At 42.5% G+C, this 25,558-nt stretch overlaps 1 protein-coding gene across 1 annotated transcript; it reads left to right on the top strand.

Annotated features, from left to right (window-relative positions):
* Positions 1–1,469: 1,469 nt before the first annotated feature.
* FAM53A (family with sequence similarity 53 member A) lies at positions 1,470–24,018 on the top strand. Its single transcript, XM_066620890.1, has 5 exons — positions 1,470–1,513; positions 15,899–16,138; positions 17,179–17,233; positions 18,485–19,284; positions 22,705–24,018. The coding sequence occupies exons 2-5, from the start codon at positions 16,061–16,063 to the stop codon at positions 23,023–23,025; spliced, it is 1,254 nt and encodes a 417-aa protein (XP_066476987.1). The 5' UTR covers positions 1,470–1,513; positions 15,899–16,060; the 3' UTR covers positions 23,026–24,018.
* Positions 24,019–25,558: the final 1,540 nt, after the last annotated feature.

The raw sequence follows: 25,558 nt of genomic DNA, 5'->3' as shown, positions 1-25,558 counted from the left end.
TGTTAAATTGAAGACCATAGCCTGTTCCATTGCACTTGGAAAGCATGTGTGGCTACTTTCTACGTACAAGTCATGTATTACCTTGGGGTAGAATACAACAAATTTCTGAAGTTTGCACGGTCTCTTCTGCATACATGCAAAACTTGGATTGCCAATACAATACATGGCTGCATGCTGCACAGATGGGAAAGAGAATAGTTTCAGGTAAGCAACTGGTCACTTTCTCTTGGCAGTGAAAGTGGCCAGATTAGCTGCATACTTCGCCAATTTTCACTATTCCTTTGACTCCTTCCTATGAGGAACTGAGGGCCTAATCCTATCCAATTTCCAGTGTGGCAGTGCCAATGGGGTGTGGTGGGGAGGCAGTTAGAGAGGCCTCCTCAAAGTAAGGGAATGTTTGTTCTGTTATCTTGGGGCTGCATTGTGGTTGCACTGGTACTGGAGAATTGGATAGGATTGGGTGCCAAGTTGTCACTCTTCCCATGGCTGCCCTTGTATTTTTCACTGTTCCATTTTTTTCCTATGATGAACCACTTTATTGGCAGTTTAAATTTACAATTTCAGTTGATTCATACCTGTTGATTGCAAGATAATTAAAACAAATATTTTGATATTGTGGTATTACTGCCTCTGAAGCTCCATTTTGCTGTCATGGCCAATAGCTGTTTTACAGGCCTCCCTTGAATTTAATGAATCTGCTTTTAAAGCCATGTAAGTTTTTACATGTTGTAGCAATGAATTTTGTAAACTTTGCATAGCTTGAAGTACTTTCTGCCAATGCATTTCTAGTATTGCAAGGGAAATCATTTCCACTACACTGGATAACTTTATGGCAGTACCTTATGCACTTTTACATCCCCCAGAAGATATTGAAGGCTTTGTCATAAGGGGAAAATGGTATTTAGGTGACTCGCAGCCCAATCCTATGCATGCCATTAGTCAATGGGGCTTACTACCAGGTAAGTGTGGATAGGCTTGCAGCCTTAGAGCTCAAGTCTATGCATGTCTACTCAGAAGTAAGCCCCATTACAGTCAATGGGGCTTACTCCCAGGAAAGTGTGCATAGGATTGGAGCCCTATTTCCAGAGTAGCTGAGTATAGGTGACCATAGCCCAAGTGCACAGCATGTCCAATAGGGGGAGGGGCAAGCTGGTTTCCTGCTTAGAGAGCCAGAGGAGCAGGGGCCTCTAGAGGGTCTGAGCCAAAAGGGAAGGGGGGAGGTACAAGGAGCAGGAGGGTGCAAGGCTGGATGACGTCAGGAGCTGTATGTGCAGCGCGTGCCAATGAAGGCGGGGCCGGCGGTTGCCAGTGCCTCGCGGGTGGGGCGGGGCCTCGACTGAGTCGAGAAGGGGAGGTGAGAGGTCAGCGCGTGCAGCCGCTCGCCCAATGGGAAGCCTCCGTTCACCTCCGAGGGGCGGAGCTTGCTGTGTTTTGTTCTGGAGCCGAGGCGGAGCTTCGCTCAGCTGCTCGGAAGCGGCGCCAGCGGCAATGGGGAGAGCGGCTTCCTCAGGAGGTACGGGGGGGGAGGAGAGAAGTGCGGTCCCGCACTGAGGGGAGGAGGGGTGGCCCCCTGCGGGAGGGGGGGGGTAGATCCCTCTGGCCCTCAGCGGCGCTTCTGGGCACGGGCGCCCCGAAGGTGGGAGCTCCTGCAGGCCACAGAGCGCCATGTGTGGAGCGGCAGCCGAGAGTGGGACGGCGGCAGCAGCGAGTTCTCCGGGAGCCGTGGAAGGAGATCTGCCTTTTGCCCAGACCCCTCCGCCTGGTGGGAAGGGGGGAGACCAAGACTTCCCTCGCCACCTACCATCACGGTTTCCTTTTATCACCTTACACAGGCTGCAGTCCTGTCCACACTTACCTGGGAGGAAGCCCCATTGACTATAATGGAACTGACTTCTGAGTAGACAGGCAGAGGCTTGAGCTCTGAGGCTGCAGTCCTCTCCACACTTTCCTGGAAGGAAGCCCCATTGGCTGTAATATACTTACTTCTGAGTAGGCATGCATAGGCTTGGGCTCTAAGGCTGCAAGCTTATCTGCACTTATCTGGGAGTAAGTCCCATTGACTATAATGGAACTTACTCCTGAGTCGGCGTGCATAGGCTTGAGCTCTGAGGCTACAGCCCCATCCACACTTTCCTGGGAGGAAGCCCCATTGACTGTCATGGGACTTACTCCTGGGTAGACATACATAGGCTTGGGCTCTGAGGCTACAGCCCTATCCACACTTCCCTGGGAGGAAGCCCCATTGACTATAAAGGAACTTACTTCTGAGTAGGCATGCATAGGCTTGGGCTCTAAAACTTATGCCTGGATAAACTCACAGCACCACAAACTCTTTCACCTATGAGATGTTATCCTCCCATCTCACTTAATTCAATCTAAATCATATCACCATGTAAATTGGAGTTCCTGGTTCCTTGTTTTAAGACTCCCAGAGTTGCTGTCTGTGCAACTTGGGCAGAAGCCTTTATGCAAATCATACTTCATGCTTTCAGATTGTGCAGGAGCTTGGTTGCCTTGTGACTGGTTTCCATGAGGATGTTTGACCAATAATAAGCAATAATAACTCTTAATATTCCTTAAAAAGTAAGTTGCACAAGAGATCTGTATCCTGCATTTGCCAAGGCAGCATGAGAGTTTCACAAACAAAACAATGAGGCTAACAATAAATACAGCAATAAGTAAAACAATTAGTAGAAATGGTAGAGTCGCTAAAAGGGGGGGTTGACAGTTATCTGAATTATTCCCTGTGTACAGTAGGCATTGATTGTATATAGACATATTTGTACATATTCAGAACAAAAAGGGGGGGGTAAAGAGCTGGAATCCCATAAAGACACTGAAATCTCTGGCATACAAAAGTTCTTCCAGTGAAGTTAATGGGACTAAGGCTGCAATCCTAGCCACACTGACCTGGGAGTAAACCCCTCTGAATTTAATGGGATTTACTTCTGAGTAGACAAGCATAGGCTTGGCCTCTAAAAGGACTTAATGTTTGCAGGATTATGCCTGTTTGCACTAGCAAATATTTTGGATGTCTGTGAAAGTTTTAGTATAAAATGCAGAAATATGCCTCTCTTACTTTTTTTTTTATAATCCTGTGTAACACCATGTAGTATTAATGTATCACTTGTTTCTTTATAAACACATTCATTAATATATTTATTTTATTGCTTTAATAATTTGTACCCCATTCTTCAGTGAAAAAAGCTGTCCAAGCTGCTTTCATAAACAAGAAAAGGTGAGGAAAGAGATGCTTGGCTTGCTGCTTTCTCTTCTTAGTGTTTCCGGAGCCACTGTTCAGCATGGCCTTTCCCAGTCTGAAGAGACACTTTGCCAACAGACTGAGGCAAAGAAGGCAGGCCCATAGCCAGGGAGACAGACCAGGGACACACTACGCTTGCTCCCAGTATGGAAGGGATTGTCACTTCCGAATCGGTCTTTTCAGCCACACTAGATGCTATGCCAGAATCACCATTCAGAGCGCGATACCATAGTCTTTAGAGACTGAAGGTTGCCAACAACCAAACAATGTGAGGGGAGATGGGCACAGTTCAAGCTTAGAGGCACCAACAGGTGAAGGTGGCAATGATTCTTTGCCTTGCTAGCTTTTCTGTTTTCTATATATGAGCCCATATTGGTACAACTTGATTGCCTGACCTTAGATCACATCTCTTTCAAGGGGTCTTGACATGTGGCTTCTTGAGGTGTCTGTGACATCAGTTTTGTTTTCTTGATCAAATTGACATCAGATTTGATCTTGTGTGTTCTGAAATAGTTAGTGTTAAGGTAATGAATAAAGGCCCAATCCTATCCTATTTTCCAGTGCCGGTGCAGCCCTGCCAATGGGGCATGCACTGCATTCTGTGGTGGGGAGGCAGTCCTGGAGGCCTCCTTAAGTTATAGGAACACTTGTTCCCTTACCTTGGGGTGCATTTTGGCTGCACCGGTGCTGTAACATTGGATAGGATTGGGCCCTAAATCTCCTACAGAACTTTGAGAATTTTAAAGGAGATATAAGATTGTGGTAGAATGTTTTTAGTAGCAAGCCTTTTTTTCTAATTCGTGCAGCAAAAATGATCCTGTTTCTTCCACCAAACCCATTAAATAGTTCTTCCAGAAATAGCACAATTTTCAAATAGTTTACATTAATTTTCTGACTGAAGGTAGTTTCTCTTGCTTGTGATTCAGAATAGATCTTTCTTTAAAACTTGCATGTTCAATGTTAGGCCTCTCAGTCAGTTGAACCAGTAGTAGAATTTTACTGCTTGGGTCCCTATTGTCTACTAATTGCAAAGTTAGCATTCAGTGCAAAACTCATTGTGCATTTAAACAGGGTTGATATATATTCTAAACTGATTTCTATGAAAAACTACTCATTTATTTCTAATCGTGCTTCCACTTTGAAGCAACTTAGTGAATATTAGAGGAAATTTACTTTTGTCCAACCAGCATTGAACAAAATGGAATTTCTTCTGAATAAACAAGTATAGGACTGTGCTGTAAGGCTGCTGCCCTTCCTGGGAGCAGTTCCACTGAGCACAGTAGTTTTTACTTCCAAGTCAACGTGCATAGGATAAGACTGTAATTTATATTTTTCTGTGTAGTTCTCTGGAAGCATTTAATAGGTGTTTGCTTTGGTGCAGAATGGAGTTCAAATATTCCTGGCCTAGATGTTCTATTTCTGGTTCAGTGTGTAGTTTTACTTCACTCTATGGTAACTAGATAAGCTTATCTAAAAACTGTTCACTTTTTGTTGGTTTGAGTTACAGAGGATTTCTGTTTATTACTAAAACTAGATATTCTCTGAAAGATAGATTTGATCAAGCTGGTTTGGCCATCTTTTAAAAATGTTTTGTTTCTTGAAGGTCTGTTTTAGTTGTTTTTCTAAAGCTAGTAGATGAGAAGCTCACCCTCAAGGCCAGTTGAAATGTAGGAAGACAGTACCACAGAAACTAAGTCCTTTTGTCATTGTTTTCTCCCTTTTGAGGGTGACTTGCCTATTAGCCTTCTAGTGAGTTAATGACTGAAGTAAGTTTTTATTGGGGATGTCCAACTGACTGATGATGTGCCATACTCCGCCAGTTAACATTGTTCCTTATACAGCCAAAGCTGCTTCACATGTTTTTACTTGGTGATGCCCACTGGTCAGTCTGGGTCTCCCACATCCTCTGAATTTTGGCCTCCTTTCTCTTCCAGGATGAAGCTCTCTGTCATGCACATGCACAGTAGTTGCCATGATATAGCAACTACTCGGAAGTTGGAGGAGGAAGAGAAGTGTTTGTAACAAAGTGGTGTGGAGTAAGCAGAAGAGAGTGGTACAGTAGCAGGTCATGACTTCTGTTGTACAGTGTGACACTTCAGTAAGAAACACACACTTGAAGCACTGAAAAGTGCAATGGAAATTGCACATTTCCTCTTCAAATTTTGAATGCAGCACAGAGTGACACTGCTGGGAGGCTTCTTATTTTCTAGTCTTTATGGGAATCCTTTTAGCATTCTCCTTTGAGTAAGATGGCAAAGTCATGCATAGTGAAGGAAAATATAATCCCCAAGGTCACTGGCCGGTATGTTGTGGGAAATAAGACAATGACTTACCAATAGCTCTCCATAGAGATGTTTTAGTATAGTACAAGTCTGTGCACCTCAGCACATTGTCTCTAATTTTGATAGTCACTGATCTTCCACAGGAAGAGGAGGCAAAATTCCTGAGTGAATGAGACTGTCTTACAGAGTGCAGTGTATTTAAGGACTTGGGCTTTCCCCCCACATCCTCTTGTGCAGCAAAAGTATGTAGAGTAGAAGGGAATGTATTTAAAATATGTGTCCTGCCTCTTAATCACTTAGATTTAGAAGTCACTTCAGGAATCCTAAAAGTATAAACACTTATTTCTAGAATACACAATAACAGCAGATAAAAACCTCAACCATGTAGAACACACAATTCAAATTCATGACCAGACTGTGAAGAGCAATTCTTCAGTTTGTTTTTATGGAAGAGAATTTCAAAGATTCAGAGCACCACAGCCATGGTGGTAGCCCCCCCCCCATCTCACTTCAGAAGGTATGGGCACTCTGAGCAGAACCTCCAAAGAGGACTGATTCTTATGGACCTGCATTAGTAACACTTGGAAGTTGATATCTGTTCTGGCAGGATTATTGAAGGCTGTGTGATGTTGAACTGGATACAGTACTGTACCATAGAGCAGTGGTTTTCAAACTCTCATGGAGAGTTTGAGCCACTGTAAGTGCTTGCGGGGGCGGGGGGAGGCTCGGTGCCAGGGGGCTGCAGGGGCTTGGGTGCACTTACCCAGGCCTCCTGTAGCCTCCCCAGGGTGCGGGGAGCCCAGTGCAAACCTTTGGCATGGCTCCCCGCAGCTGTGAAAGTGGAGCGATTGTGCTCCACTTCCGCTTTAGCAGAGGTGGGGCGTGATCGCTCCGCTTTTACATTCACTGCTGTGGGGAGCCCTGCCAGAGGTTTGCACCTGGAGATAAAAGCATAAAACCGTGTCCATGTTTCATGATAGGACCGCAGCATGCTACATGCATGGCCAGGACGGCAGCTGGGCAACTGTACTTGTAACCTTGTTGGAACATCTTGTTATCTTCTCCCATCTGATTTGTGTCAGTGTTGGGGCCACTTGCAAGGAAGCTGACTGTATCTGACACTTGAACAGAAAGGGAAACTCTTGTTTGACAGTGTGATACTTCTTTTTATTAGGCCTTGATCAATTACACTTTAGTTTCTTGTCCCGACCCTCCCACAAATTGAGTTAGTTTGTTGCTGGTTTAGAATTCAGCCTCTTGTGATGAAATAAAGTTTTGCATCCTTTTAAAAATTTAAGTGAAGCAGGAACCATTAGGTAGTTCGCAAGCCAATTTTCACCACTGAAAATATGGGAAGATGGGATGCTGGAAATGGAGATGGCTGTGTAGCGATTTTGTTTGTATCAAGGTTATAAATAGACTTTTTTCTTTCCAATTCACCTTGCTGTTGATAAATAACCCAACTTATTGCTGCATTCTCAGGAAAGCAGCAGGCTCTGGCATCACAATGACTGCACTTCCTGCTTGATGAAATCATTCTGGCCCTGACATCACTTCCAGGTTAATGACATCACTTCCAATGGTTCCCGAACAGATGTCATTCTAAAACGTTGGTCCCTCTGCTAGCAAGTTTGAGAACTGCTGCTTTCGGAAATAGAGTTGTATATGTCTCATTAGCATGAGGCATTCTTGGTCAACTTTTAATATGACGAAAGTTGTTTACCGTTGCTATGAAACTAGGGTAAACATAATCAACTAATAAAAGCACATGTCCAGTCAATGTTTTAATGGAAAAATACTGATTTTAGAATTACTGATTGACCACTTAGCAGCTGACTGCAGTAAAATTCCATGAAGCCAAATATGCCCTTGCAGAGGTGGTGGCCTGGCTCTTTAACTGCCTCATGATGTCCTCTGATAGCAGAGGCAGAAATGAGGGCAACTTGCTTTTGAGTTCTGCAGGAGTCAGAGTACTTGTGTCTGTGTATCTGCACACAGTCTCATTTCACTCTAAGCAAATTTAAAAGTGATTTTTGTCTTAAGTGCTGTGTATGCTGGTATGTGTCATTTCTAAAGTTTGAGTTCATGCAAAAATCTAAGAACTACCATGCAGTGCACTTAATTCCTTGCACAACATTGTACTACACAGTAGGTGGTTATTCACTTCGTAATACAGAAGGGAGGGGAATCTTCAAGCCAGTTCATAAACACATTCACACACTCAAAGGGGGTGTGGGGATTTTCCAGTCTCTCTCTCTCTCACACACACACACAGACACACACAGACACACACAGACACACACACACACCCCCCTCGTTACCTCCTCGCCCTCCTTCCCTCCCTCCCTCACTCACTTGGGTAGCATGTGCTCCTGCCTGGCCGCCTGCTCGCTTGCCCAGCTGCCTGCCTGCTCACCTGGCTGCCCTCCCTCCCTCCGCTTGCTAGGGCGGCATGAGCTGCTGGCCGCCTGGCCAGCCAGCCGCACGCCTGCCCATCCTCCGCCCCTCGTGCAGGATCTGTCTCTCCTGTGCTCTCCCATTTCCCAATCTTGCCCCTCTGGCTCCACGAGCATCCTGCCCGTGGGCCAGGCAGGGAGAGACGGGCCCAGTGCACATGCAGGGCCTTTTATAGTGGGAAGTAACACGAGACCTGCACATCTTGTGTTACCTTTCCACTATAAAAGACCCTGCGTGCCTGCTGGGCTTGTCTTTCTTTTGCTGCCACTGAGCTCAGCAGCAGCAAGGGAAAGCAAGATGCGAAACTCGTGTATCGGGCCAGCACAGGCTGGGGTGAGGGCCGAGTGCCTGTGGAGATGGGGGTCCCCCTGGGGGCCGGATGGGGACCCCCAGTGGGCTGCAAGTGGCCTACGGGCTGGAGTTTGAGCAGCCCTGCTTTAAACCTATGAAATTTGGTCACCAGTGCTTGTACAGGCCTCTCATGTCAGTGCTACAGAGTACCCAGAGTATGCTTATTTTTCATTTATGTAACTAAACCTGAAGTATGTGTAACTGAAACTGTATAAATGTAAAGCTTTGCATTTGGGCAGGGAAAAAAGCTCATATAAGATTGGGAACACTTGCATGAGCAGTAATACATGTGAAAAAGATCTAGCTATTTTAGTAGATGGCAAGCTAAGCATGAGCCAGCTGTGATGTGGCTACAAGGAAGGCAAATGTGATTTTTGGATATATCAACAGAAGTACAATATCAAGATAGAGAAGCGGTACTGATGTATTCTAGTTTAGTCAGACCCCACATGGAATATTGTGCCCCATTCTGGGCACTGCAGTTTAAGAAGGGTATTGAAAAACGACTAGGATGGGGAGGGGGCTGGAGACTATGTTTTATGCAAACAGACTGAAGGAGTTGAGTACATTTTAGTTTGTGGAAGAGATGGTTAAGAGGGGATGTGACAACTATCTATAAATATCTGAAGGGCTGACATGTGGAAGATGGAGCAGATTTGTTTTCGGTTCCTCTGGAGGGTAGGACCAGGACAAATGGGTTTAAATTACAGTAAGGGAAATTTCAATTAAATGTTAGGAAGAATGCTGACAGTACAAACTGTTCAGGAGTGGAAAATTCTCCCTTGGAAGGTGGTGAACTCTCCATCCTTGGAGGTCTTTAAGGAGAGGCTTGGTAAGCCACCTGTCAGGGATGCTATGGTTGTGGGCAGCCTGCATTGGTAGGGGCTTGGACTCTTATCTTTTAAGTCTTTTCTAACGCTTCGTTTTTCCTATGTCTGTCTAGATGGTAAGCCCATTGGGGCAGGGTCTTGTACTCTCATTTTGTTTAATGTGTCATGTATCCTGTTTATACTGTGTAGACAACGTCATATGAGTAAAGGTGTTTGAACATGGTGTTCAAATTTTTTTTGAAAATTTGCTGAATTAAAATGCAAAATGTAGTGTGTTGTTCACTGGTGCAAATTTTTAAGCATCAATATCTGGTTTAATATAATTATGCTGCAGTCATCAATGCAAAAACAAATTATTCAATTACATCACTTACAAATGCAGCTTACGTTTTAATTTGTAAAATGGGAGTCATATTGTTGGACTCAGGGGCCTTTCCCTTGCTGGCCTGCAGTTCTGGAGGTAGCCCTTTAAGTGCCTGGCTGCAGTCGGGGCCTCAGAAGCTTTACTGGGGCGGGGGTTGCTTTATTCGTGCTCCTTCTCCAGTTACCTTTTTTCTGTTCTTCTTGTTCCCTTAGCCACCACCCCTTCAGGGTCTCTCCCCCCTCCCCCACATAAGTGCTTAAGATGAGCCTGCTGGATCAGGTCAAAGTCCTATCTAGTCCAGCTTACTGTATCTCACAGTGGTTCACCAGATGCCTCAAGAAGCACACAAGACACTTGCCACTCCCTTGCATCTAGCATTCAGATGTAAATCTACATCCATAACTACATCCATAAGGGCAGGCAGCTCTGTTCAGACTGCCTGCCCCCTCCCTTGTTGGTCTGCTCATGGAGTAGGTGTGACCTGCTTGGTTGAGGCCCCTCATATCCAGTAGTAGGCTGCAGCTGCACTCCTCTGTCACCTTTGGATATGTGGGCAGGACCTCTGGGTTGAGGGCCATGGTTGTGCTGGGAAGTGGCAGGCCATCTTTTTGCCTCTGAACTCCATTCTTGTAATATTAAATATAGCTAATATTTTGCAGAAAAACAAATATTTTGCTTTTTAAAAATAGCTTTATTTTTTCGTTTTGTTATCAACAAAAACAAACATCTCTGCTTATGAGTATTGTTTTTAGGGGAACATCTACAAACATCAGAACTGGTCAAAAGTAAATGCCTATTTCAGGCTTAGGGTCTAATGGCTCCATCCACAGGTTAAGTTTTGTAACTTGTTTTTCTGTGTTAAATAAGAATCTCTTTAAAGGTTTGTAAGTACTAAAGACCAACTTCCTTAAGAACATATACACTAATTTAGTTATATTTCTTGCTTGTCCTCCAGGTTTGATTTAGAGCCCCAGGAAAAGATAACCAATTTTTAAATGAAGTTTTTGTGTATTTAAATACTACTTAAATGGACTGGAGGGGGGATTCCCAGAGCACAGTGGTATGGAGCAGCTGCAGAAGGAAAGGATATTGGTGAAAATAGACTGCTGCTGTTCAAATGGAACCGTTTTCCTTTCATGGATGGCATAGTTTGGACACAACATCCCAGTGATTTAATTCTGCTTCATTTTAACTGGTGGGCCTTGAATCTTATTGTTTGTACTTCTTATACAGATTGTACCTTGTTATCCATTGGGGTTCTGTTCTGGAATCCCCAGTGGACCAAAAAAAAAAAAAATCAGTGGAAAAATAGCTTTGAAGACCCACTTTCAAGTTTTTTGCTCTTCCATTGTTGCCCCAGAATGCACTGGTATAGACACCATATCACATTCATGCACCAGATGGGGTGAATAATGGAATTTAGTAGAATGAAATTATAATTATTTAACAGCATGAAGGTGGGAAATTGGATTTTGGTGCTTTCTTTCCTTGTTACAAGGCATTTAAAGGTGGACCTCGGTATCGGTGGTTAGTCAGATTAGTGGATGCCGAGGTCCCACCTATATTTGTTGCATTTTACCTACAAGAGATATTTCCTCAATATTCCCAAAGAGGGAGTCACTATCCTACAGCTTTTTGTACACATGGACTGTTTGGTTCTGAGTACTAGAAAGTTCTTTCTGGTGTCTCTTTCTGTTCTAGTCTGTCTCATTTTGTTTGTCATATAATAGCACTTTTCTCCCACCCCCAAAAAGAAGTTGATAGGAAGATCAGTTTATGATATGGAGGGTTAATGTTCTTATTCTTTAAATGGTGGTAAGAGTTATAAACATTTGTAATTAGAGTACTGACTCAGAGCAAGTTGTAGAGATCAGGTAGTTGCTAGACATAAAATAGCAGTAAAAGGTCACCCAGATGGATTAGTGAATAACATTTGTGCTAACTTGCCACCCCTGCTTGTCTCAAGCTATAGCACAAGTACGTGAAAAATTACACTGTATGATGTTGGGCAGAAATGTTTTCCTTTCAGTTCTGTCTTTGGAAAGGAAAGCAGCATTTTGAAGAGGGTCAGAGCTTTAGTTTTAAGAGGAGATATGTTTGCATTACATTCCAAGTTCATTTTCAACCAGGTTATTTTAAAAAGAAAAACTTGTTATAGCTGACTTTTTGTGTGTATATTTAAATACTGAAAATGAAAAACAGAAAATTCATGCATTAGAACCTGAAACTCTTGAGAAGTATCTTCCAAACTTGAAAGTGTGTTAACTTGTGAAGGCTTTTCAAAATAGTGCTTTTCAGTGGCTGCATTGAGCTTGATTTTAAATGGTGAGTTTTTATTTTTGATTTTAATCTCCCTTACAAGGAAAGGCTGTAACATTTGGGACTTGTCAACCTAGAACAGGGGTGCCCAAACCCCGACCCAGGGGCCATTTGTGACTCTTGGGGATGCCCGGTCTGCCCCATGGAGAGACCCCAGTCTCCAACGAGCCTCTGGAGACTTGCTGGAGCCTGTGCTGGCCTGAGGCAACTACACTCGGCTCAGTGACTATTGTGTGAGCTGCGGGCCGAGGGCTTCCTCCGCTGCTTGCTGTTTCTTTTCTGTGAAGCAGCACTGGCAGCAAAGTAAAGACTGGCCTTGCTTTGCTGAAGGTCTTTTATAGGCCTTGAACTATTGTGAGACCTTCATTCATTCATATAAGTTCCATCTAATATATTCATTTATGTAAATTCATTCAAATTTTAAATGTAAATTTTTTTCCTGGCCCCCCAACACAGTGTCAGAGAGATTATGTGGCCCTCCTGCCAAAAAGTTTGGACACCCCTGAGTTAGAAGGAAGGAACTTGAGGGGGTATGATTGAGACATTATGCATTGGATGGATACAGGGGATTCTTTCCCCTTTTCATAGCACTAGAACCAAGAGACATCCACTAAAATAGACTGGCGAGAGAGTCAGAAAAGACAAAAGGAAATATTTTTTTACTTAGCATGTAATTAATTTGTGGAATTCCTTGCCCCATGATGTTGTGATGGCCTCTGCCGTGGTTGCCTTTAAAAGGGGATTGGACAGATTTATGGAGGTACAAATCGCATGGTACAAGTCATGTTGCCTATATCCAGCCTTTGGGTTTTAGAGGTAGCCTATCTCTGAGTGCCAGATGCAAGGTAGTAGCATCAGGATACAGGTATCTTGTTTTATATACTTCCTAAGGCTTCTGGGGGACTACTGATACACAGGAAGTTGGACTAGATGGACTCTTAGCTTAATCCAGCAAGGCTCTTCTTATGTTATCTGTGCAGATGGGAGTGAGCTGTGGTGTTCAGGGAAGATAATTGACCTGACTGTCATTGCTCAAACTCATCTCTAGGAATGCTAACTGTTAGTGCCTATGAGCCATTTGTTCACCCATTTAGGTGACACTGCTAAATAAATGTACAGTAGTGCATTTCGTGTTCAAGTTGTACAGGTAGCTACACTTTATTTCATTGCAACATATGCTACTAGCTTATGCATATTAGGCCATTAGCTGTTTCCAGCTGCCTGTAATTACCCCAAAATGGTTTTTGGAGTATTGGTTCAGGGAGCCAATAATGTTTTCCTAGGATAGCTACTGGTTGCAATTTAAAGTAGGAGAAATGCAGGCCCTTGGCAAATGCTTTTTAAAAAGTGCACACACACACACAATTTCTGCTTATGAAACACAGTTTCATGATCTTTGGATCGTGGCTTGAACTCACAGAATTCAAATTGCAAAGTACAAGCACTTAATTCCTAAAATGGCTCAAGGCCATGAAGAAGCAAATTGGGGGGAAAAATTTATGTCAGATCTTTGTCAGTGTTCCTCATAGTATGAGTTGCGACCCAGTACTGTGTCATGAGATGCAACAATTTGATTAGATGTTTAATTAGAATAACAAAGTCAATAAATATTGCTTTGCTTGTGACACTGTATGGCAATATAATTACCAAAATTCCAAATTTAGAACAACTTTTTCTACAGCCTTCCCTTAGATTTATTTTTGCTCTTTTCACTTTGAGGCATGTGTTTCCTCGTTACAGAGGCCAAGCTTGGAAGGAAGGGAAATGACAAATACACTTCCAAAAATAACTCAATAAGTCTGTGTCTGACATTGGTTCTCTAGTAGAAGAAACTTCAGACCTATGTGCCTACAAGTGATTTCCCATCTGTCAGGAGATGGGAATACAACTTACCCAAAATAGAACAACTTCCCACTCTTCAAGTAGTGAGTTTTTTAGAGTGTTCATAAACTTGGACTGCTGGTAGCTCTGGGCTGATCTGCAGATGATGCAGTTCTTCTTGAACCATGAGAAGATCCTAACTGAGCCACCTACATGCAGATGCTGCATAGGAGAGCATTCAAGTGTGTGGTTCTTCTCCCTCCTCCCCCACACTTCAAAAGTGGTATATGAATGAAAAAGCACTTCTGCGTTTGAGCACTTTCATTATGGCTTGAAACTAGTTGTCTTGATTTCTGTTATTGTGCAGGGCCTCCATTTACAAGTTGTTCCCAGTGTAAATAGCTGCATGTACAACACACCCTTTGAGTTAGCGCAGTAGTGCCCTGTAGCTGTACTGGGATACAGTCCCATAATACAATGTGTAACCCCCACCTTCCTATGTTCCCTTCCCCATAGCAGACTCAGTATTTGCTCATAGTGGAAAAACAACATTCTGGCTAAATTCATCTTTACAGTGGCTTGTTAGTTTCTTTTTTAAAATTCCAAACTGTTCTCTGCATTCCTGTGCTGCTACACACACAACCTTTTACACCAATAATAATTAAAGCATCTTTAAGTGTTTGGGGTGTCGTGGATGAATTGAAGTTTCATGTTGTTGGGTCTTGGAAGAATATGCGTGCCTGTTTGTCTTTTACACAGACAGTGTGTGGGGACTGTGTTCTTAGGAAGGCATAGCAAGCACCGTGGAAGTTTAGTGGCTGTTGTGTTCTTTTTCTCAGTTGGTGTAGGGAAGCAGGTTGTCCTTTGCCTACTCTCCTCTTCTATCCTGGAGGAGAAGAGGGTTTGGTTCTGAGTTTGGACATTCTCCATCAATCATTCATTGTCTTTCCACTTTCTTGTTAATAGTGACCAAAAATGTTCTTAAATATACACAAATATCTGTGGGAACAATTGTGGTGGGGGGATTAAGAATATGCTCCAAATAATACTTCCCGTCACAAGTTGCATCCAAATTGTAGGAAAATTGAAACATTGACCTCATGGTACCTGAAATTCATGTGGTATTAGAAGCATTTATGTCAGCATTAACCAGAGAACATTGGCTAGTTGGAATCAATTTAGAGTCTTGTAACTTTTGAGAATGGCTCTTCTGAAAGGAAAGATATTCGTGTGGGACCAGGGGGGAATAGACTAAAAATACAGATTTTTGAGGAATGTGTTTCCTGGAGTAAACTTTGTTGAGAGCGTGTATCCTGTTCTTTTTTCTTTTCAAAAAGCAAAGAAAACCTGCTATGTCCTCTCTAGTGACTACTAAATTGGCAGACTTGCTTCTTGGATCAGGGCCATCATATTAAGTCAAACACTTTTGGCTACTTGAAAGCCCTTTTTAGAAGTATATGTGTAAGACTCTTTCTTTATCAATAACTATTTTATATTTGGCCATTTTTATTAGTACACTTACTGCAGCCATTTTCAACCTTTTTCATCTCTTGGCACACTGACAAGGCACTAAAATTGTCATGGCACACCATCGGTTTTTTGACAATTAACAAGGCACACCATGGTGATGGTGGGGGCTCACATCTATTCTACTAATAATAAATGAGTGTCCCCCAAACTTCTGCGGCACACCTGCAGACCAGTCGCAGCACACCAATGTACCACGGCACAGTGGTTGAAAATGGCTGACTTACTGATTGATATTTTTAATCTCCCCCCCCTTTTTTCTTTTTCCATTTGTTATTTTGTTCAGCTATTGTATCATTGGTTTACTATTCATCAGTAAAAGAGAAAAAATTTAAAGAAAAACCGTTGAGTTAAATGCCAGCCAGGGGGTAGAACTGTGGTTTTAGTTTGAGTGTGGAAATACACCTGTGCTATGACTGCTGCAGGGATAAATGGGCTGAGGGGGATCATTTGTGATACTGGTCTTGTGGCAGTCAATACATGTTGAAAACCACAAGCAAGGATTCAGTATTAGAATCCTTGTTCCGTTTGATCTTTCTCTAGAGATTGTTCTGGAGAAGGGAGAAGAGCATTCTAGAGTACAAATTTGTTGGCATGTGTGCATATTTGGTGCAAGGGCAGAAATGCAAAGTTTAGTCATAGTATTTCTGCTCTTACTTAAGCTTTTGCTGCTTGTTTTGTTTAGTGACGTACACAATGCACTGAAGAACTGTTGGACAAATCTACTGCCCTATAAGATGAAGAACAAACCTTTGATGTGCACAAATTTCAAAATGGCTGGCTAACACAGAAACAAGGCATTGTGCCTCCATCATTTGAAAGTATAAACAAGAAATTATTGACTACCATGGTAACACTAATAACAGAAAAGCTGAGAAACCAGACCTTGGATGACGCAGCATGTAAAACATTCAATATTAATCTGGTGAGAACATATCCATGCATTTCTATAGCATAGCTTTGCATTGTCATTGTTTGCATACTGGATAGGAAAAACACAAGCATGAAAAATAAGGCTAAGAGGTAGAAAGAGGAGTGAAAGGACAGCATGACTGGTATAGTCTGACTTAGTAGTGTTTTCCACCAATTTAACTGGAACAGAACTTGGGATTATGACTGTAACTTTCTGGATTCTTTTTTAAAATGCGTATTAATGTTGACTACTTCTGGTTAGCAGATGAATTTTAGTGACAAGCTGCATATTTTAGCAGCCCAAAGGTCAAGAACTGTGTAACCTGAGTCCTTTTAAGAACTCTTGGGTGAATGCCATTTGGCCTTGGTGACCTTCCTAGGCAGAGCGGGGGGGGGGGGCAGAACTGGCAGATCTTTCCATTGCACTTGGGACGGAGTTCTCTTTTTTCTGTAGATACTAAGTTTACAATGACATTTTGATTTCATTTGGCCTCTTCTGCTCCGTTGCTGTTAATATGAACCCCTTGGTGACAGGGCTGTTAATGTGTAGAAAAAATGCTTTAAGCCACTTTCAGCCTGTGAACTCAGCAGGATATAAATCTAATTAATTACATTGTCACAGTAGATTTATCAAATGAGTGCTACTTAACAGGTTTAGTTTTGTGTGATTAGGGTATTTGTAATGTGAGAAGTATTTTACTAACAAGTAATATTAATAGTGTTGGAACATAACTGTTGGGAAGTCTTTGCTTTTGAAAACACTATTAAATTTTTCTGCTAGTTGACATTAAATGCCCCCTCTCCCCAGTTGACTGATGTTAAAGGAGATGTCTGAATTCCTAACATCTTGCAAGGCACTTTCAGTACCTGCTTCGTAAAGTGTATACTATGAAAAATGCTCTTGCAGGCTGCCTTTTGTTCTTTTCCATATATTATTAACCAGACTCTTTGAAGGCTAGAATTATGTTGTTGACCAAACATAGGAAATAAGTGCTTGTATGAAATATTACATGCTGGAGTCATGTACAGTATTTAATCTTTCTGTCATTGCAGTGCTCATCTGAGAAGCAAAACAAAAGTCATAGCTTGTTCCCCTTTGAAGTCAGTGGTAAGCTTTACATTTTGAACTGTCTTTGACGTTATAACTCAGCCCTGTAGCTATAATGATGAAATAGTGGGTCAAGTTGTTCCCTGATTTTTGAAATGAATGACTTTAAATATACAGTAATACCTTCCTAGATTTGCTTTCTTTTGCTACAGTCCTCTTCATCCTGTCTGTGATTGTCAGATATTCTGCCACTGAGGTTAGTGCCAATCAGTGCCAGTTTCCTGTCTCATAGACATTGTTGAACTCTTTTTCCACTGTTGTAGACAGCAACCAATTTTCAGGGAGCTTATCCCCCATGGTTCTCCCTCCTTTAACACTGGCATCCACTTTTTAGAATGAGAATTTGTCAGGATCCACCAGAAGTGATGTCATTACTGGAAGTGATGTCATCAAGCAGGAAAATTTTTAACTATCCTAGTCTGCAGTCCTACCCACACTTTCCAGGAGCAAGTCCCATTTACTATCATTGTTGAAAGCATCGTCATATAGCCTGTTAAAAATACAAATCTGTGGCATTTCCCCAAATGCAGTCATATACCATCAAATCACACCAAGTCTAATACATTAAAAATAAAATATTGAGATGAGTGCCGATCCACCTAGTGGGTCCTGGCATGCAAAGTTCTGAAACATATTGTGATATAGACAATATGTCAGACAGTGATTCTGGATAAATATATGTCAACTCTCTTTTCTATAAGAAAATGTTTTTTGTAAGGAAAAACCGCCTCAAAGATTCTGCTGAACAGACGCACCTTATACATTCTCTAAGGAGTATTTGAATAATATGCTCTCTTCCCTAGAGAAACAGTATTCATGCCTGCCATAGCATTAATATGTTTAATAGGAATGCCCACTTGCACCCAAGTGACTGTTGCCCTTGGTATAGGAAATGTACTATATAATATTATCCTTTAAAAATATTGTCATCATTATGCACTACTGAAATCAATGATACAAATTAATCATGAGAGAGGGCCATAGCAGAGCACAAGCTTTGCATTCAGAAGGCTTCAGATTTAATCTCTGGCATCACCAAGTAGGGCAGAGAAAAATTCCTGCCTGAAACATTAGATAGCCTCTGTTAGTCTGTATGGACAATACTGACCTAGATAGTCCAGTGGTCTGATTCATTTTAGAGCAGCTTCTTCTAATCCTGTGACACACTTAAGGGAACCCTAACTTTTTAAAGGTACAATCCATTGCATCTAAAACATTTTTTTTCTTTTTCATCATTTTTCCACTCGGCAGAAGAAGGCCCTTGGAAATCTTCAGATGGGGTTTGTCCAGTCCGAACTGAACCAAGCAAGCATTCAGTTTGTTCTCTGCCATTGTGTCCATTTAGTTCAAGTGCAACCAGTGTGTCTTTGCATTGGCAACATGAATCTTCAGGCCAGTCTCTGGTTTCAGGATGGATGAGTGAACTCAGCCTCATTGAGAACTCCAGACAACCACTGGCACCACCTACAAAACGACATTGTAGGTCACTTTCTGAGCCAGATGAGCTGGTTCGTTGCCGATCTCCATGGAAACCTGGTGGTTCAAAGATCTGGGCTCCTGTGTCTAAGAGACGCTGCAACAGTGGGGGCAGTGCTACTTTGCAGAGATGCAATAGCCATGGGAGCACCACTTTAAAGCAAAACACAAGCATCAGCTTGCCCCACAACGGACAGTCTTCAAACAATGTGTTCCACGTCACTAGTCTCAGTACCTCACCAGTGCCCAGACCCTCTTCTGCAAGTAGTGGCTTTGTAGACAGCAGTGAAGGAAGTTCAGGTTCAAGTATTCGCTGGAGTACTGTAAGGTCTTATGACTTTAACCCAAGACGTCGCCTGTCCTTATCACAAGAGCATATTACTGAAACAGGAAATGTCTTGTCTTCAGCCAGTAGTACTCCCACTTCCACACCAGAGCTCAGCCGGCATCAGGGCTTGCTGAGGTGTCGCTCCCAACCTTGTGTCTTGAATGAGAAGAAAACCCGACTCAAGCGTAGACGAGAAGAGGATGTTCGGTGGAATCGTCCCTCATTAGACTTTTTAAAAATGACTCGGGTGAGATGTCTCTGTCTTCATTATGATGTTCAAAGCCTACAGCATATAACCTACTAAAACAGCCCTTTCATGAGGGTGGTACTAGTCAATTCACTTAAGCAGTAGGTTTGTGAATCCAGTTTCTTTTTACTGCTTATGAATTGCTTGCTGGGTTCTGGAACAGAAAGACATGCTTACAGCATAGCACGTAGATTAAAAACATGGGATTTGCTTCTAAAACTTTGAATTGGCTTTAGTGGCTGATAATGTTCCCAGAACCCAAGTCCTTTTTCTTCAGCTAACTGTAGAAACAATTGCTGAGAAGTAATTAAGAATTTTGCAGCATATGAGATGGGGGGGAAATAATACTCTTAAAGCCAAATTCTTGCTGTCGTCATGCATACAAAAACATATTTTGTTATAAAAATGGTTTCTGGGACTCTAAGCATTTTAATAGATGTAATCAGATGTAATCTCAGATGAAGATTTTATTGAGTTAGAGGCAAAATGTATGACTCAGTAGCTGCACCACTTCCACAGTCAAGATTTATGCTGGATGATTTGTCTTGGAAGGAGTGGGTAGGCAATCCTCTGTACTGATGAAAACTGGAGTTGGTAATGCTTTCTTAGATATCTGGCAGGAAAGTAGTGGTGTGGCCTTGATCTAATTTGGTAGCTAATAGTGCTACTCTTTTCCTTGAGGTTGGTCCCAAGTTAAAAAGTCTCCCCCCCGCCCCCCCCGGCCTTTCCCCTTCGCAGACTATGTTCAAATTCAAGTGGATGCAGATTTAACCATAGTTTTGGGGATGGGTTGTAGCTCTTTGGCACAGCACATGCATTACATTCATAAGGTCCCAGGTTCAGTCTTCAAGTAGTGCAGTGGAAAATATCTGTCTGAAAACCCTGGAGATAATGGTTTCTGGAACTGCCAGTTTGTTGGCAGTACTGATCTAGGCAGAGCAATGTTCTGATTTGGTATAAAGCTGCTTCCTAGCTAGGCATACATTAAATTATAAGAGTGTAAATCCTACTTGTTGGTTCCAAACTAAAGTGATAAAGACTTTTTTTCTTTTTGACAAATTGCTAAATTTGAATGAATGAATTGCAAGGCTATGGGAGCTCATCCTGTTATGGTGAATCTTAGATTTTTCTTCTTAGCAGCTCGTGAGCTGTCACTGTATTTCATTCATTCTCCTTTTTTTATTCATTCAGTTTTTTGGTCTCCTGTTAGTCAAATGCCTATATTTATACTGAATTACAGCCATTTCCAGTGCTGCTGATTTTGTTCAATGCAACAAACATTTTTTTTCTAAGCATGTGCCATTCTGGAAAGACTACAGTTGAAATGTTTAATTGCAGTAGTGCTTCTTTAAAAAGAAAATGCACATCAGTAGTTTGTCTCACCAGGAGGAAGAGCTTGTATGTAAATATAGGTCAGTGTGAAAACTTAAGCACCTGTTTCACTCTTGCACTGTTGAAGGCTTCTCCTTTTGGGGGTCAATTATCCATCTCATAAGCATTTCCCATTGTTGTTCTCTTGATCACTGTGATATATTTATGAGTAAGCCTTATGACAGTCATTGGGTCATAAATGGAAGTAAAGGATGGTACATGTATTTAGCATGATACTTAAAATATTGATGCAATTAAAATAGTCTTAAATCTAGATGCTAGGTTTCTTTGTCAATTCTGCCACCATCCCCTGCCCCTCCACCACCCAGCGCAACCTTACCTGAGCTGTCTGCCAAAATGCCTGGGTGTAGCGTCAGTGGGGGGCACAGGCCTCCCCGCCAGCACTGCTTACTCTCTGGGTGTCATAACGTGCCTTATGGCACATTTGTGATATCCTCTGCTTGCTCAGGGACCTCTGGGGATTGTGGAGTTGGATTGCACTGTGAAATGCATTTCTAACAGCTCAATGTTTAAAAAAAAATGTTTTATAGAGGTACACAGTTTTATAGGGTTTGTATCTTGTCAATGACCCCCAAAATTTGTTTCTGAGGGGCATCTCATAGTCCTCTTACTTAAGCAACTTAAAATTGCTTGGAGGAGGAAAAAATACTGAATAATTAACATCTCCTTACTTTCGGACAGGGCTTTTCAAACTGGGGTGTCACAGTGCTCCAGCCTGTGGACCCTGGTTTCTGCCCCCTTAAGGGGCAGGGGCAGCAAAGAGGCAGGGAGGAGGCAGCGACGCGATCCCCAGGATTGTGTCGCTCAGGGAGCTGCAGGGGCTTGGTTGTACTTACCAGAGCCTCCTGCAGCCTTCCGGAGGAGCAGAAGCCCTGTGCGGCAGACTGCAGGGCTCCCCAAAGCTTAAGAAGTGAAAGTGGAGCGATTGCACTCCACTTCTGCTTTTGCGGAGGCAGGGCACGATCGCTCCACTTTAACTTGTGAAGCTTCAGAAAGCCCTGCAGAAGGTCACACAGGGCTTTCAGCACACCCGGGAAGCTGCAGGAGGCTCTAGTAAGTACAACCAAGCCCCTGCAGCTCCCTGAGCGACACAATTCTGGGGATCACGTCGCTGCCTTCCCCTCACCCCTGCAAGGACTTAGAGCAGCTCAAACTCTCCCTGAGAGTTTGAAAACCACTGCTTTAGGAAATAATCAGATGTTCAGTGATGATGCGGGATTCCCAATCCCAACTTTGCTGCCAGCCAGCAAAGTGTGGAGCATTTTCAAGGGAGAAGTGTGGAAGAAGCAGGTGCTTACCACTTCTTTCACTAGCTACTGCATCATACCACTTCCCCTAGCTGGAGGGGAGTAGAGGAAAGGTTAAACTCCCACCAGCTTCTCCCATGCAAAGAAAATGCCACACTCATGTCAGCAGCAAACATGAGTATGGGGCAATTTATGTGTTGGAAATGTCTCCCACTGTCTGGAACTGCTGAAGCAACATATTCATGTAGGTAAAGGAGAAATCCCACCATATTGGGTAATATTTCAGATATCCAGTAGCCTATTACCTTTTTCCCCTTCCCCATTTTACTTAACTCCAGTGTCTTTAATGCGATGTTCAAATATTAAAAACCAATTAGAGAGGTGATTCAAATGCCTCATAACAACCAGCTCCTTCATTGTAGAAGAATGCATGAGGTAGGGAGTGGCATGGGTTGGGGGTGTTCTTTGCATATTTTTATACTTCAAAGCCTGCTTACTTATTCCACAATGATACAATAATAAAGATATAATTTGTGCTCAGTACCATAACTATGAAATGTTGTATGTCAGCTCTGAAGATGGAATTGAAACATGGTATAGAAACAGCTTGGCCAACAAATAGGTCACTTTGCTCAAGTTGAGTGAAGAATAAATGCTAACGCCACAATTGGTGTACATGGAAGCAACTGGTCTGCTATGTGATTATGTGAATGTTAGGCTATTCATTTTATTACACCAGTTTAATTGTTGATTATCTGCTTTATCTGCTTTATAATTGCAGACGTTAAAAAATTCAAAAAGTCTTTGTTCGCTTGATTTTGAGGATGACGAAGATGATGATGCACAGATAAAGACCATTGTTTCCTCTCCATGTGACTCAAATGACCTTATGAACATCACAACCCCCAGTTCTAGCCTAGAAAAGCTGAATGATGTCCGGCACCCTGGCTCACACCAAGCCATCTTCAGCACAAGAGAGCCCAAGGAAGCGGCTGCAGTGTGTGAAAATGGAGAGGAGACCAGTGACACTGAAAGCACAGAAGAAGGCATCTTTCCTCTGGACTGCGAGGGCCTGGATCTAGAGCAGATAGAAAACAACTGATCCAGAGGCTTAAAAAAAAACCCTGTATTTTTACTTTGGATTGGAAACATGGGTCACTGCAGTGCCATGTCCCCAAGTTTCTGTATTGGCTGTCTGAAGCTTGTGGGGAAAGAAGCATTGCAAGTGTGGGAAACATGGGGAATGAGTACCAAATTGTAGGTCTATCCTTGGACAGTAAAATCAAAACTAGGAGGCTATGTGTCAAGGAATCCTTTTGACCTAGTCTCCTAAATAATTGTCTAGTGGTTCTTGCCTTTTCCAGCTAGGAGATGCATTCTCTTGGAATTAATTTTTGGAAGGGCATGCGATGTGATTCTGTTGAGGGTCTAAGGTCTCTCAGGTTCAAAGAGCTTTATTATGAAAAGTGAATTACATAATCAGATTGATTCAGAACATGTTAACTACTAACTTGTGCAGTGAGTAGCTTTGAACGTCATGTGGAAATGGCTTTCTGTACAAGTAAGAGTCAATTCACACTCCAGGGTTACCACTGAATGTCTTTTTGGCTTGCACTTACCTATGTTTGGGTAGAGTAAGCTGCATGTGCACCAGAAGTTACATGCATCAGCTAACACCTGCTTACCGTGCTCTGTTGAGTACCCTGCCACATAAGTGTACTTTCAGTTCATGTGCCACTTTCTTTATGGGAACATAAGAGGTGCGAGTTGAAGGATATTAATGCAAAGAAATGTTGGCAAATGGCACACTCTATGAATGCACACTAAGAATCGATCAACACCTTCTGAAGTTTATCATTTTTTCATTATTTTCCTACTTAAACACTTTTGTAGCCTGAAGCAATGCTAACTGGGATTGGACTGGACTGCACGTCATTGAGGACTGCCTTGGTCATGTCTTCTGTGGTTAAGAGGAATGTATAACAAAGCACTTGAACTTTTTGGAAGGAATGATGAGTTCCCCAAGCGCTAATCCTTTCAGCAATACCAGAAGGAAATTAGGCCTTGAATCAAATAAATGACATTTTGCTTTGCACACTTGTCTCTCTTCTATTGATTGTCACTATTTCTTGTATGCGCGTGGGATGCAATTCTGTAAATTTGAAGCTGTTCGTAATTGCCTTCATTGCTGTATGTTTGAAGTGTTTTATTTACGAAGTTTATTTATGCCCTGCATTTGGGAATCATACAAGCAGGTTTGTTTTTTTAAATTGCAAAGCAATGAAATAGAGGAAGCAAGCAACAGTTAAAACTACAAAACCAAAAAGAGCGAGCTATACCTTCCTATCTGAAAAGTATTTGACTATTTGTGGAATACCATCAGAAGAGGGGATTAGATACTCATCTAGGAACCCTATCAGAAGAGGGGATTAGATGCTTGTCTAGGAACCCTATTTTGGCCAGTGCTTCCAGTCCATTTGTATATACAGGCATCCCTCCATATCAGCTTTGAATGCCCATTTAGGAGATAAAGCGGAATATAAATTTGTAAATATCCATGGGGATAGGTTTCAGCTGCCACTGCAGATACAGAAAACCACAGATAGCAGTAAATCCTACAGAAAATGGTTCAAAAATCCTACCACCAAACGACTTACCTGCCTGTGATTGTAGCTCTCCTGTTGCTGTCTGCTGTGTCTTGCTGGCTCTTTTCAAATGCTAGCAGGAAGCAGGTTGGGGGCTGAAAAGAATGTGCCACTAAGCTGTATGATTTGTCATGTTGTTTTCAGCTCTCCAACTCTTTTCCTCTGGCTGCTTCCTGTTGGCATTTTCAGACAGCAAAGAGCCAAGGAGATACAGAAGACAACAACAGGAGTCACAAAATAACAAAGTCACAGGAGGGATTTTTGAACCATGGATAATTGAAACCACAGATATGGGATTGGTGGATATGGGGGGGGGGCCTGTATGTGGACTGCCTCCTTGGATGGAGGGAGGGGTGCCTTCCATAAGATGAGGGTGTTGCATGTCATCCTACCACATCATTCCTGAACTCTGCCCAACCAGCGCTGCAACAGTATAATCTATCGGAATTCTAAACATTAGTCTGATCGCTAAATGAAATATCCATGTTCCCAGCATTTGGGGGGGGGGGGGAGAGATGTATAGAAATAACAATACATTGCTTTTCATTGAATTTCCTTAAGTAGTTTACATAGCAAAAGGAAAAAGATGTCCCAAAGGGGCTTTCTACAATAGGTAAGATAAAAGGCACAAGTGGTATCAGCAAACGGCTTTTGGGAGGGATGCTGGGTTGGTAGGAATAGGGGCAATTCCTCTTATCCCTGCTAAATATGAGCAAACCTTTAAAATGTATCTCTTTGTCCAGTTTGCAGGAGTTATGGTTGAACAGGTGAATCTTTTTGTTCTTGTCTGTATGCCTCTCAGGGGCATTTGGCTAGCTGCATTTGGAAATGAAATGCTAGACTAGAATGAAAACAAGTGTCTGGACCCAAACTGTTAACTGATTAAAACCTAGGATAGTGTAGCGGTTTGGGGAAGATCCAGGTTCAAATGTTTGCTCAGCTGTGATAATTCCTGGGTGACCTTGGGCCAGTCAATATCTCTTAGCCTTG

Source organism: Tiliqua scincoides, chromosome 3, assembly GCF_035046505.1.
Source record: "Tiliqua scincoides isolate rTilSci1 chromosome 3, rTilSci1.hap2, whole genome shotgun sequence".
Lineage (NCBI taxonomy): Eukaryota > Metazoa > Chordata > Lepidosauria > Squamata > Scincidae > Tiliqua > Tiliqua scincoides.
The sequence above is the reverse complement of the archived record's forward strand: the minus strand, read 5'-3'. Positions and strand labels throughout refer to the sequence as shown.